The 15,179-nt window shown below is 44.8% G+C and overlaps 1 protein-coding gene across 4 annotated transcripts in view; it reads left to right on the top strand.

Moving 5' to 3' along the window:
* Positions 1–15,179, top strand: part of LOC143765620 (trafficking kinesin-binding protein 1-like) — a 109,266-nt gene that overhangs the window by 38,890 nt on the left and 55,197 nt on the right. For 3 of the 4 annotated variants that reach the window (XM_077252468.1, XM_077252464.1, XM_077252467.1), the window contains exon 1: positions 4,310–4,435. The exons of the other annotated variant lie outside the window; for it this stretch is intronic. In XM_077252468.1, coding sequence (XP_077108583.1) covers positions 4,416–4,435 — 20 coding nt within the window. In that variant the 5' untranslated portion in view covers positions 4,310–4,415. Of the gene's footprint in view, positions 1–4,309; positions 4,436–15,179 lie in introns of those variants that run through there. 4 annotated transcript variants of the gene reach the window in all.

Raw genomic sequence — 15,179 nt, 5'->3', positions numbered from 1 at the left:
CTACATGTTCGCTTGTTAGGTTGTACTGTTCTACGCCCTTGATGAGCCTATCTTTAGGGCCCTGGTGGCTCTTACACTTTATGAAGTGGGTAGATCTCTCCCTTTACTGTCTGGCTGGAGCTCTACATCTTGCTCTCTCTCCAGCCTTCCTGTGGCACTCTCCAGTCTTGTACTCTGAATAGCTATGCCCTTGGGTCCCAAGTCCTTTAGGATTTTTTTCCACTGTGTCCTTCTCAATGGCAGTGTAATAATAAGAGCAGACAATGAACGTATTCTTCTAGGTATCACTAGAGGGAATACACGAAGGTACATCGCTTTTATTCCCTGAGCTGAGGAGCTTGGTGCTTGTGAGGTTATATTACAAGGAGATGATGGAGGAGATGAATGTCCTTCATTTCTCCACCTCTGTAATGGTGAAAAGTAGGATGTATTGGGGAGTACAGTTACTACTTCTTGTGTGTTTGAATGTAAGAATCCTGTATATTAGGGGAGATGAGACATTGAAGCTCTAGTACCCCTGGACTACCGTAGTAGTATGGGAAGCATGGAGGTCCTGGTGCCTGGGAGAGAGGAGAAATGTCTGAGGTACCTGTGGAATTGTAGCATGAGAAGAGTTGGTCCAATACTGGTCATCTTTCACCTCCAGGCTCCTACGTAGCACACACTGACTCAACAATGGTTCCCAAACTGCACATCACCTCTCTGGTGCTTTGGATATCTGTCTCTGCACTCTAATGGTGCCTACTCAGGGTCCCAATGCACAGTTCCACTTAGGTTTTCAGTCCCTTTACTTATTTTTGCCCGCCACCCATCTGTGTACTCCTCAGAAGGAGTGCTTAGACCTCCCTTGCCTGGATACGTCAGATATTTCCTTGCCTGGATACTCTTTTGCCACTATGTGGTCTCGTACCCACTGAATGGCACCAAAACACACCAGTATCTCTGTATTAGTAGGACTGTGGACTAGGTCCTGGTACATTGTGTATTACATAGGAAAAGGTCTTTGCTTTAAACAAGCCACAAATGTGGAATCTCTCTCACCCCTGCTGGATGAAGGGGTAACTTGCTCTCCAATGAGACACTGACAGACTTCAAATTCGTGGAAATGGTTTAAACTGTTACAGAATTTTCCAATATTGAGGCACAAAGCTTGTAAATATGGCAGAGCGCCAACAGAAATCCAAGTTGGCACCTGACACCACTTTCTCCATCCAGTAGTGAATTTCTGAAGGCCTAGGCTTGTGCTTCTGCACCCTGACTTGCTCTGAATTTGACGGTTCTCACAATGTCCTCAGTAAGGCCCAATTCTCACATATGTTCCTCAGCGGTTACTATTACTAGCTTCTCAGGCCTATCACTACCCTATTCTGTCTTCCTATATCATTATGGCCTCATCGTCCTGGTTCCACTCCTGAAGCCGGCACTACTCGTCTCCTTACTCTCAGTAGTTGCAGCGTTGAAGCAGACCTTTACCAGTCTGGTTAATGTAAGTTCCGGGTCACACTTTGGCCTTCCTTTCTTCCTTCTCATCAGCAGACTTAACCATGTCACCTATCCCTGCCCCTGAGGTGCACACTGCTCACCACTTGTCATCTTTTTCACTGTCTGCTGCTGATCGTCGCCTCATCAGTCACATGCCCCACACTCTTGTGTCACAGAAGTCATACCCCAAGTGGAGGTCTGACACTGGTAAAGCGAAATTAACAACCCCCATACCTCAGCACCCTTCTGGTCAACATCCGTATCAAATCATGTTAGGTGATGGTATAGGCAAAATAAATTCCCCTTAAAGTCCTTCAGAAGATACCAGCATGAAAGACTCGTACCTTTGCTAGATCACTATGATATTTTTCCAATAAATACTCTCCATTTTTTTTTTTTTTTTTTTTTTTTTTTAAAGAAACTGCTTCTGTCTTTATTATGTTCTACATCAATCATTTCTACATTGATAAGACGACTAAGTGGTGAAGTATCCTTTGTATAGATGAGATTGTGAGTTCAGTCTAAGGCCGGGGTGACATGAGCCAGAATCGTATCACAGGTATGGAGAAGATGGAGAACTTCATATCTCCATCTACTCCATTGTCTGAGTCTGCGGATGTCGGGCTGCACTCAGAGCACATCTGAGTGCAGTCCAATGTTTCCCACGCACCCATGGACTTGTATGGATGCGTGTGATATGAATTCAGGAGCCTCTCGCAGCATGCTGCGATTTTGATCTGCACTGCCCCATAGTTATAACATTGGTCCAAGTGCAGTCCTATAAAACATTGCCTAATCCTCGGCCGTGTTTTATGTTCGTGTGAGCGAACCCTAAGGAAGCACCTTTTGGATAGAATAAGGACTGAGTGAGCAAGTCTGTAAGTGCTTGATGGGACTCTCAGGAACCCGCTCAGCTCTTTCCCAATAACGGAAGATAAATAACACGGGGCCTAAGGGGAATGTCAAATTTATTAATCATTATCAACCATAATTCCCTGTACCTGCTTCCAAAAATTCTGTACTTCGGCACAATTGGCCATGTAGCAAATACCAGTAGTTTTGTTAGGTCTGATATTTAGGACACTTTGTGATCCTGACAGGATTAAGAGGACATGGTGGCGAATTGAAACTGTAGCTGGCCCTATGTATTATACAGGACTATGTGTCTCTGACTTATTGAATGTGCTTCTTTGGAGCACACCCCATGTTTTATATATATTTTTTTCCAATATATGCAGCTTGAACCTGTTCACACTTGTTTCATTCTGTTCGGAGGTGCTGGACAGGTTTTTTTTTTGTTTTTTGTTTTTTTCCTTCAGTTCCCTCATCACCCAGCTACCTGACCCATGCTCTAGGGAGAAGGACAAAAGACATATTCTCATCTTGTCATACATTATGAAGATTGACTCTTAAAATCATTTTGATGGATAAAAATGATCTAATTTATTGGAGTTTAATTTGTTCATTACATTTACCAACGACTGTATTAAATGTTTCTTTATCTCAGCATATGGGAATTGTTAGTTTTTAAGTTTAATTCAAATGTATCTACAATCTCTCCACACGTCAACCGTTGTGGTTCGGAGTCCTGTTAAAGAGTTTATATTCAATATTCCTTTATCACACCACTCACCGCTCTTTGCCTTGGTGGAATTCTGGGAGAACCCAAAGTACCAGAAATGTCAAGATACAGAAAGATAACCCAAAGTACCAGGAATGTAAAGATACAGAAAGGCAACACAAAGTACCAGGAATGTCAAGATACAGAAAGGCAACCCAAAGTACCAGGAATGTCAAGATACAGAAAGGCAGCCCAAAGTACCAGGAATGTCAAGATACAGAAAGGCAACCCAAAGTACCAGGAATGTCAAGATACAGAAAGGCAACCCAAAGTACCAGGAATGTCAAGATACAGATAGACAACCCAAAGTACCAGGAATGTCAAGATACAGAAAGGCAACCCAAAGTACCAGGAATGTCAAGATACAGAAAGACAACCCAAAGTACCAGGAATGTCAAGATACAGAAAGGCAAGCCGCACTTTTTCTGAATTGCCTTCCATGCCAATATTGTGTCCCTGCACATTAGAGCCCGCCTATTATGGGAAGGTGGGTTTCAGAGATAGATGTCATATCGAGCCCAGTTCTTAGCTTTAAATACTTGGGCAGAATACATTTTTGTTCCCCTTGGGAACTGGGCTGCAGTTGAACATAAGAGCTAAAAAAAAAAAAAACAACATAATTTTGAGAAGATGATTTTTCCCAAATAGAGACAATGGCAGATTGTTCCACCTCTTCAGCGAACTAGTGCTCAATTTTGGTGGATCGCTAAGTCTATAAATCGTGTTGGGTGTGTGATCCCATGGAGACCATTCCCATCTCTATCTCCATTTTCTCCTGTCCTTTTCCCCAGGAAAAGAATCCTGTACTTTCCAAAACTTCACTACTAAAATTCTAGAGGGGCCTGGATGCCTTTCTTGAAAAATATAATATTACAGGTTATGGGTATGATATTCTGTGATGGGACGTAGATCCAGGGAACTACCGTAGTCTGATTGCTGTATGTGGAGTTTAGCTTAACCCCCCAAAAGCTATATTCCGCCTTTTGCTGTAGTATCTTCGGAAGATCTTGTTATTCCATGTTCCATCAAACTTCTGTCGTCTAAGCAAAAGATAATCTCTGTCAATTAATTGTGTGAACTATTCCTACAAGACGGCAGGATTTAGTGTGTAACCCCCTGGTTGTGTGCAGGATGACTCCCATTGTGCACTCAGCCTCTTCTCCTCCTCCTCCTCCTCCTCCTCCTCTCATACTTGCTTAGCAGCCGGCTCTGTAGTCTTCCCAGTCACTGTGCTCAGCCTCCAGGTTCTCTGCTCCTCCACTGCCAACATGTGAGGGCCGAATAAAGCCCTCTCTCCTCTCCTCCAGCCAACATGCGCTACAAGCTTGGCAGGTTAGTACCAGATGTTTTTTTTTTCTCTTTTTTCTTTTCTTTTTCATTCTTTACCTCTGTATTTATGGTGTAATACCTACTGCACTATAACTCAAACTTCCATTGACTGGGGATGCTGAGAGTTGTAGTTGCACAACAGCTGGAGAATTAACAATGGCCTCTAATAGTATAATTGAGCTGATGGACCATTTTAAGACTTTTATTTTTTATTCTGCGTTTCACTGGCACGTATAAAGGGTCAATTTTGTATATTGCCACCTACACTTATACCTGTACATCTAATTACGGTAAGTCTTTTTCCATAGTCCTGAAAATCACATCCATCAGATCATGCCACCGAGGCACCGAGACACATGTGCAATGGAGAGTATGATAGATGTCAACACGTGGCCGGTCCTGCTCAAGTGTACACATATGTAAATGCATACAATCTGCGGGGGGGCTCTGCATTGTCATACATTAGCCTTTTTTTTAATATTTACAGATATTGTTCTTGTGTGCACACGTTTATGTATGTACGCGTGTGTGTATACCGTGTATATATATATATTGCATATATATATATATATATATATATATATATATATATATATATATTTGTGTATGTGTGCTCTGTGTGTATGTATGCATGTGTGTGTGTGTGTGTGTGTGTGTATATGTATGTATATATATATATATATATATATATATATATATATATATATATATATATATATATATTATTCTACACATCTGCATATTACCATGAGAAAAGAACAATACCTGTAAAAAAGGAAAAAGTTGAATAATTAAACAATATATGTATAATGAATATATATAATTTTACACCTGAGGGTCATTGAACTTTAGTGATCTGTCTAGATGGGCACACACTAGCTGTAAGGTGGGGGTGGAGGGGCAGTTCTTCTGATACATGGGGACAAAGTCCATATTTGCCAGCTACGCTCTTTATCTTGAGACTGGACCAGCAGAGAAGCAGTTGAGGTGGCCCCCTCATCAGTGGTAGTTAATGAGTTAATGATTAGACCCTCCTATTACCTCATGGTGAACTTCAGTGGGGCACAGACCCGGGAAGCCGGCAGTAACCTAAATCTCCATAACCTCATGATGCTATGGGGCATAGCATCATGAGGTTATGGAGATTTAGGTTACTGCCGGCTCCCCGGGTCTGTAATGAGGGTATCTACTAGATGGCGTATTCTGTGACAGATCTTTAAGTAAATGTGATTGTGTGCTAATTAATCCCTTAATATATATGATTACTAGATGGTGGCCTGATTCTAACGCATCGGGTATTCTAGAATATTTATGTAGTTTATTTATGAAGTTTTCAGAATAATGCAATTTATACACAGGATTTGGCCAGCCGGGCACGACCAATTAGCGAAGCGTGGTTCAATTTCTGCGCCAATTCACGGCCAGACTGCGCCTGTTGCTGGTCATGCCCGGCCGGCCGCGAACAATCAATCAGTGAAGCCAGGGCCTTCTCCAGGTTTTTGAGGGCCCCGGTCGAAAGAGTCTCAGTGGGCCCCCCTCTTTAACACATACCACAATTAATGATGCACAAATACAGCAGAGAAATATAGCACAACCAAGTAGCATATAACACAGCCCGCGTAGCATATAACACAGCCCACGTAGCATATAACACAGGCCACGTAGTATATAACACAGGCCACGTAGTATATAGCACAGGCCACGTAGTATATAGCACAGCCCACGTAGTATATAGCACAGCCCACGTAGTATATAGCACAGCCCACGTAGTATATAGCACAGCCCACGTAGTATATAGCACAGCCCACGTAGTGTATAGCACAGCCCACATAGTATATAGCAATGTGGGCACCATATCCCTGTTAAAAAAAAGAATTAAAATAAAAAATTGTTATATACTCACCTTCCGGCGGCCCCCGGATCCAGGCCAGGCGTTTAGCGATGCTCCGGTCCCAAGAATACATTGCGGTCTCTTGAGATGATGACGTAGCGGTCTTGTGAGACCGCTACGTCATCATCTCGCGAGGCCGCAATGCATTCTTTGGACCGGAGCGTCGCGAGGAGCGAGAAAGGCTCCGGAAGGTGAGTATATAATGATTTTTAATTTTTTAAAATTATTTTTAACATTAGATCTTTTTACTATTGATGCTGCCTAGGCAGCATCAATAGCAAAAAGTTGGTCACACAGGGTTAATAGCAGCGTTAACGGACTGCGTTACACTGTGGCATAACGTGGTGTAACGCAGCCATTAACCCTGTCTGAGCGCTGACTGGAGGGGGCACCGACTGAGAGTAGGAAGGTGCGAATTCGTGGCCGGACTGTACCCGTCGCTGAATCAGTGACGCGGGATTTCCGTGACAGACAGACAGACAAACAGATGGAAGTGACCCTTAGACGATTATATAGATAGATAGCTGTCTGACACAGAGCTCTGAATCCCCTGCAATGGTTAGAGAGCTCCTGTCTATTATAATAAACCTCTGACGTGCTATAGTGAGTGACCTGTCAGAAAGTTTGATGAGTGGGGTCCGGTTATGGAGACCCCCACGCTAATCTAAAACTTAGGGCCAGAAGCTCTCACCTGCGAGCTGCTTGTATTTTCCTTTCTGTGAGCAGTGTATGGGTCTATAGCAGTGTTCCCCAAACTCCAGTCCTCACGGCCCCCCACAAGTCGTGTTTCCAGGGTTTCCATAGTGTTGCACAGCTGGGAGAACTCCTGATGCTTTGATGATACTTCCATCACCTGTGAATTACTAAGGAGATCCTTAGAGCATGACCTGTGGGGGGCCGTGCAGACTGGAGTTTGGGGAGCACTGATACATAGGCAAGCAGGGCTGATCAGACACCAAGTGGCACTGCCCACAGCTGACAGCTTCGCTCCTTTGTTACAGAGATCGCGGCTCACAGCACCTAGATCAAAACTTTTGGCGTAATCACTATATGTCAAACGATTGATAAAATGAGGACAATTTAAAGGGAATCTATCTCAAGGTTTTTTTTCTGTTTCATCTGCGAGCAGCATGATGTAGAGGCTGAGACCCTGAATCCAGCAATGTGTCATTACTGAGCTGCTTTTTGCAGTTTTGATGAAATCACTGTTTTCTTTGCAGCAGATGCTAAGCCCTTTATAACCCCACCCACAACCTTGATTGGCAACTTTCTGTGTGCACTCTGCATAGGCAGAAAGCTGCCAGTCAGTGGTGTGGGTGGGGTTATACAGAACACATAAATATGGAGGACTACCTGGAAGCAGGTTTACTAGTCCCTCTAGTGATGATCTGCTGCTGATTAAAACTGATTTTTTTTTTTTTTAACTACACCAAACAGCTCTGGAATCAAGATCTCTGCCCCTACGTTATGCTGCTTCAGATGTAAAAAAAAAAAAAAATTACAGATCTCTTTAAAGGTTTTTTTTTGCTTAAGTATAAATTTTTGCTGTCAAATTGAGCGGTTAAAACATGGCCACAAGTGTGCGAAATGTATAGTTGTGGTCACGTGCCAACTAGCTTCTCATCCGCTTCTTTTGGCTACTGATAGAAGTGTGATTAGTTGGTAGTTTGTCACCGGCAGTATGCAGATCACATACTTGTGGTCTTGTGACCCCCCTCAAGTTACCAACAGGGGGGAGTCCTGACTGTGGGCATGGTGTACACTGCTAAGATCTGGCAGTCTGCAGTCACATATAGTGTCTCCTGAAATTTCTTTATGTTCAGCTTGAAAAATATAAGTTCTAGCTGCCAGCAGACTTCTCTAGGGGTGCTAAAGTAACTTACTGCGTACTGTTTATACAGTGTATTCAATATTAAAAGTTGGTTCCCATCTTTAGATATTAGCATGTCCGGCCACTGCTCCATTTATATTAGGCCCCATAATTGGGGTCAGTGGGGTCCCAGCAGTTAGATCCCCACAATCATTACAATAGAACCTGTCCAATTGATATGGCATCACTTCTAAAGATGGGGATAACCCTTTACAGCAGTATGGGGTAAGGTCACTGGGGACCACCTAAAGTCTAAGGGACTGTCGGTCTCTATTGGTCCCATAGACTTCTTCAGTGGAGAGGAGGCCATCACTATTATATGCGGCTCCTTAGAGGATCAGGTGGGGTCTGGATCTTAGAGTAGAGTTTGGACATCCACCAAGTTTTTGCTGTAGGTTCCCCCACTAACCTTAGTCCAGACCCTTGTACCTGGGATAACAATCAACTGCTATTGTCCATTGTTTGACACTACAGAATCCACAACCTTAAAGGGACCTTTGGTTGCATATGTCCAGGGGGTGGCCAATTCCCTTTAATGCCTAGACATCAATTGTCAGCTCTGACATCGCCAACTACAATACCACCAAAATAATGGAAGCCACCACCCTGTCCACTCATCATTGCTAGCGTCCTGAAATATTCCCCACCTGGTAAGCAGTCCATGGTCTACAGGACGCTCCTTTCACACCTGTCAGCGCAGGCTCCATGCTACAGCGGATAATTGTCCCCGGGTGACGACAGCCTCTCTTCTCGATGGCAAAGCAATGAGCGGACAATTAGAGTTCACCATAGACGTTAGCTTCATGTCTGGATATGTTCCAACAATGATGAAGGGTTAAAGAACTGTTCAGCTTAACCAGCCTTAAAGAGGTTCTGTCTGGACTAAATGACTGGTCAAGCCAAGCACAGACGCTGGTGCACCCTTGGTGTGGCCGAACAGTTCAGCGCATCTTCTCACTTTCTGGTTTTCCATCTATCGCCGTCATTCTATGGCTTCTGTAATGCAAGGAATATGGAGATGGTGGGAAGTCGCACTGAACTGCACGGCCATGGCTACACCGAGCGCCTGTGCTGTCTATGAACAGTCATTTTGTCCTGATAGACTCCCTTTATAGAGGGCATGTGATAGCTGCTGGATGAAAGCTGCCTAACTATAAAGTCTTTTACCAGCTGTAAAATCTTCTTATTCCGCTGTCAGCAGGATGTCTGCTTGGTTAGAAATTGTTTTTCCTTTCTGGCTCAGCAAAACAGGAGAAGAAGGGAATATGCTGCTGCCTTCGCTCTTGGGGGAATATAGGATCAGGCATGTTGATGATCGATATGCCCCATCCTTTTTTTCTAACAAATATCTGATGTCCAGAAAAATATGTATGGGCTATCCTGAATGTTCCACTTGATGAATTTTCATACTTAAGCCCCTCAATATCACAGGACATTTGCTCCCTACTAAAAGTTGTTTGCTTATGACCTAGACAAACTGTTTGACAGATTTCTGTCAGGTGTCGCCCTTAGGGGGAATGTCTGAAATGGACATTGTGGGGTTGAGATGGGCGATGTGTACCAAGGTGCTGGATCAGCAGCCTGTTACCATCAGTGGTTGATTAATGTGATTTTTCACTCCCATATAAAACCAAATTCATGGCTTCTTGTTAGCCGTAGAGATGAGTCTGGGACTATATTTTATATATTTAAAGGGCAAGTCCAACTAAAACCAAAACCTCTTTAAAGGGGATGTCCAGAATCTTCTTCATATTCTTGACTTCTTCTCTTCATCATCAAACGGGTGGTGATCTGATACCTGGCACCATTCAGCTGTCTGCAGCTCCCGCTATACAAGGATGTAAAGAGTTAACGGAGCCTAAAGACACCACTCGGCACCATGTCGCAGCCGTTCTCGGGTGCTGCAGGCCCGCTTCTTAGTGATGTGGCGTCTGAGATGGTGAGCCTAGATGTGAAGGTTGGCGATCACGTTGGACCGTATTCGATGCTAGACGAGGGCAGCAAGAATCAAATGGCGGCCATATTGGAAACTTTGACTAAAAATTCTAACTGAGGAACAGATGACATGAAGAAATATTTCTAAACGTAAAAGTGTTTTTTTTAGTAAATGGAGGAGTCCTCCTCTGAAGGCTGGGGGTCTTTCATCTGAGGATTACGTGGGTACACAGTCCAGAACATCCGCCTGGGACAATAGCTTGTGAAATTGTTGAGCTGAAGGCCCAGTTTCTTTGTACCTGTGTTTGTTCTGGGTAAACATTGACATGAGCCGAGGGTGATAACAGGGATCCTCCTTTAAGGTACCGTCACATTAAAGGTACCGTCACACTAAACGATATCGCTAGCGATCCGTGACGTTGCAGCGTCCTGGATAGCGAGATCGTTTAGTTTGACACGCAGCAGCGATCAGGATCCTGCTGTGATGTCGCTGGTCGCTGAATAAAGTCCAGAACTTTATTTGGTCGTCCGATCGCCGTGTATCGTTGTGTTTGACACCAAAAGCAACGATACCAGCGATGTTTTACACTGGTAACCAGGGTAAACATCGGGTTACTAAGCGCAGGGCCGCGCTTAGTAACCCGATGTTTACCCTGGTTACCAGCGTAAAAGTAAAAAAAACAAACAGTACATACTCACCTGCGCGTCCCCCAGCGTCTGCTTCCTGCTCTGACTGAGATCCGGCCCTAAAGTGAAAGTGAAAGCACAGCGGTGACGTCACCGCTGTGCTGTTAGGGCCGGAGCTCAGTCAGTGTCAGGAAGCAGATGCTGGGGGACCCGCAGGTGAGCATGTACTGTTTGTTTTTTTTACTTTTACGCTGGTAACCAGGGTAAACATCGGGTTACTAAGCGCGGCCCTGCGCTTAGCAACCCGATGTTTACCCTGGTTACCCGGGGACCTCGGCATCGTTGGTCGCTGGAGAGCGGTCTGTGTGACAGCTCTCCAGCGATCAAACAGCGACGCTGCAGCGATCGGCATCGTTGTCGCTATCGCTGCAGCGTCGCTTAATGTGACGGTACCTTAAGCGACGCTGCAGCGATAGCGACAACGATGCCGATCGCTGCAGCGTCGCTGTTTGATCGCTGGAGAGCTGTCACACAGACCGCTCTCCAGCGACCAACGATGCCGAGGTCCCCGGGTAACCAGGGTAAACATCGGGTTGCTAAGCGCAGGGCCGCGCTTAGTAACCCGATGTTTACCCTGGTTACCAGCGTAAAAGTAAAAAAAACAAACAGTACATGCTCACCTGCGGGTCCCCCAGCATCTGCTTCCTGACACTGACTGAGCTCCGGCCCTAACAGCACAGCGGTGACGTCACCGCTGTGCTTTCACTTTCACTTTAGGGCCGGATCTCAGTCAGAGCAGGAAGCAGACGCTGGGGGACGCGCAGGTGAGTATGTACTGTTTGTTTTTTTTACTTTTACGCTGGTAACCAGGGTAAACACCGGGTTACTAAGCGCGGCCCTGCGCTTAGTAACCCGATGTTTACCCTGGTTACCAGTGTAAAACATCGCTGGTATCGTTGCTTTTGGTGTCAAACACAACGATACACGGCGATCGGACGACCAAATAAAGTTCTGGACTTTATTCAGCGACCAGCGACATCACAGCAGGATCCTGATCGCTGCTGCGTGTCAAACTAAACGATCTCGCTATCCAGGACGCTGCAACGTCACGGATCGCTAGCGATATCGTTTAGTGTGACGGTACCTTTAGTGTAGAAGGCCCGCTCCTACCGGACGTAGCCCCCTATATATCTACGGGTGTGTCAGCAAGGTTGGCCAATCCATTGATAATTTTGATCGTTAGGTGGAGATAAGAGGAATCCTGGGATTGGAGCTCAGATGTTTTGTCTTCATAGGCTTAATGGCTGAAGCAACATCATGGACGTCAGAATTCAGGCCGCTTTGTGACAGCGATGGGGCTTGTGATTTTGAAGGATATGCTAAATAGTGAGCTACCAACAGTGTTTTTAGAACACAATGTTGCTCTTGTCAATGGATGTCGGCAACTGCAGCTCTAAACCATCCACCTGAATAGGAGCTACCGTAAAGTGCTGTACCCGGGAGAGGCCACGAAGCCATGTACAGGGCTGTGCTCTTCTGGCTCTATGCACATTACAATGACCTATATTATGGATGTCTGACCCAGATGACCCTTTAAGGGTCTGTTCACACATGCTTGATTTCATCGACAGGGCTTTCAGTTTGGCTTCTGTACCAAGATCTGTGTCACATCTGATAATGATAGCTGAGTTCTCGTGCTGTAGGAAATTTACTCCCAGATTTTTCTTCAAGCTGATGGGAAAATACTAAAGAAAGAAGTACCATGAACATTATTTTCACATTTTCTCCAAGAAATACTCCAAGGAGTACACTGGTTTCACGAACACTTGTTTTGCGGTCTGGGTGTGGAGTGCAATGCATGGTCCCCAACGCGGCAGTCATATAGGCACACGGGAAGCTGTCGTGTTAGGAGACCTGGGGCGGAGGCGTGTGCCAGGAGAGTCTCCCCTGATTGCGGTGGGTAATTATTTGTTATGTTATGTGCTCTGTTCATTTTATCAAGTGTGTGGCACTGTTACATTCCGGAACTGAGCATTAGCTGTTACATTATTGTATATGGCCACAGCATGCAGTATGCCTACTGAGCATGGGGTAATACTAATGTGTGCCAGGCACTAAGCATGTGCAATGGTGAGGGGCACACATTGCGTCTAGCCCACCACTACATTGAGTATTTGACCTCCTGCCATTGCCTGTGCAGCATTGTTTTAGACTTGTTTCTGTATTTTCACCTCTTCATGCCTGGTGTAATATTTTAAATAATAAAGAATTTGATGTTTTTCTACCATTAGACTCAACATCATCCTTTTTTGATATATCCAGGTTATATGATGATAGGTCATGATATGGTCCTATGTTTCTGGTGCTTATTGTGTATTGTGATTTATGTAGCATGCAGTTTTATACTTTAAGTGCGTTTTAGGAGACCTGTGTACGGACCGTGCATCAGGGTCTGCACCCCGACCACCAGACTCCGATGTGGGAACCCGGCCTTAGCATGTTCAAATGACAATGGAGCAAATCCTCCTGCAGAAATGCCGCACAAAGGTATTAGAGCACACCAAAGAGATTCTATTGTCACACGAGCATGCTTGCTCATCACTAGTGGAGATAGATGGAAAACAAACAGGTGGACAAACGGTGTATATTGACCCCACCATGAAGCACCGAGCATGTACTTGGACTGTTCAAACCCTTTAATGCAGAAAGTAACAGTTTGATTTGCTGCCCTCTGCTGGTAAAACTGGTGTTACTACAAGATTTATAAGGTCCTATTACTCACACTACTTGCATATCCTATGACAGAAAATTCCTCCCTCATCTATGGGTGAGCAGTAGCAGCATCCAGTTATTTCTGGGACAGAAGGGTTGCAGATTTCTCATAGTCCTCAATAGTAAATTTCCTACTTCTGCAATAATGCATCCTTTTTATTTTTTTCTATGTGTTACATCAGAACCAATGCTTTATGACCCCATATAACTATAAAGTGTATGGGTTTAGGACTCCTTAGTATCATCTCTAACTGTAGATGTAACAGCAGACCCCAGCATAGCCAACTTGATTTTGTATTTTGTTTTTTCTGGACGTGTCCAAAAAATCAAATACAGATGAAATTTTTTATGAACAAAAACCGTAATAAAGCAAGATATTGAAGTTTTAAGTCTCAAGTCTGAAAGTTATTACCTCTCCTATCAAAATTCACAAGTGCTAGGAGTCTGAATGCTGGGGCCCTCACCAATCCCAAGAACTGGGGCTCCGAGAAGTGAATTGAGCGCAAGTTGATCATGATCACTCACTCCATTCATTCTTAATGGTAGGGCATAATCTCGCAGAGTGCCATACTGCGGTCCTGCAAGGAATGAATGATCGACCGCTGCTCCATTAACACAAGACTACGCAGAGCACCTGTTCTAGGGATCACAAGGGGGTCCCAGCGATCGGACCCTTGGCTTTTGGGAAGTTATCCCCATTCCAATGTATACCCCTAGATACGCTGCTCCAAAAACTAAAGGGAACACTAAAATCCCACATCCTAGATATCACTGAATGAAATATTCCAGTTGTAAATCTTTATTCATTACATAGTGGAATGTGTTGAGAATAATAAAACCTAAAAATAATAAAACCTAAAAATGATCAACGTAAATCACAACTAATATCCCATGGAGGTCTGGAGTTGGAATGATGCTCAAAATCAAAGTGGAAAATGAAGTTACAGGCTGATCCAACTTCAGTGAAAATGCCTCAAGACAAGGAAATGATGCTCAGTAGGGTGTGTGGCCTCCACGTGCCTGTATGACCTCCCTACAATGCCTGGGCATGCTCCTGATGAGGAGGTGGATGGTCTCCTGAGGGATCTCCTTCCAGACCTGGACTAAAGCATCCGCCAACTCCTGGACAGTCTGTGGTGCAACGTGATGTTGGTGGATGGTGCGAGACATGATGTCCCAGATGTGTTCAAACGGATTCAGGTCTGGGGAACGGGCGGGCCGGTGCATAGCTTCAATGCCTTCATCTTGAAAGAACTGCAGACACACTCCAGCCACATGAGGTCTGGCATTGTCCTGCATTAGGAGGAAACCAGGCCCACCGCACCAGCATATGGTCTCACAAGGGGTCTGAGGATCTCATCTCGGTACCTAATGGCAGTTAGGCTACCTCTCGCGAGCACATGGAGGGCTGTGCGGCCCTCCAAAGAAATGTCACCCCACATCATTACTGACCCACTGCCAAACTGGTCATGCTATAGAATATTGCAGGCAGCAGATCGCTCTCCACAGCATCTCAAGACTCTGTCACGTCTGTCACATGTGCTCAGTGTGCACCTGCTTTCATCTGTGTAGAGCACAGGGCGCCAGTGGTGAATTTGCCAATCCTGGCATTCTGTGGCAAATGCCAAGCGTCCTGCACGATGTTGGGCTGT

Source organism: Ranitomeya variabilis, chromosome 4 (assembly GCF_051348905.1).
Source record: "Ranitomeya variabilis isolate aRanVar5 chromosome 4, aRanVar5.hap1, whole genome shotgun sequence".
Lineage (NCBI taxonomy): Eukaryota > Metazoa > Chordata > Amphibia > Anura > Dendrobatidae > Ranitomeya > Ranitomeya variabilis.
Note: the sequence above shows the minus strand (reverse complement) of the source record. Positions and strands in the feature narration are given on the sequence as shown.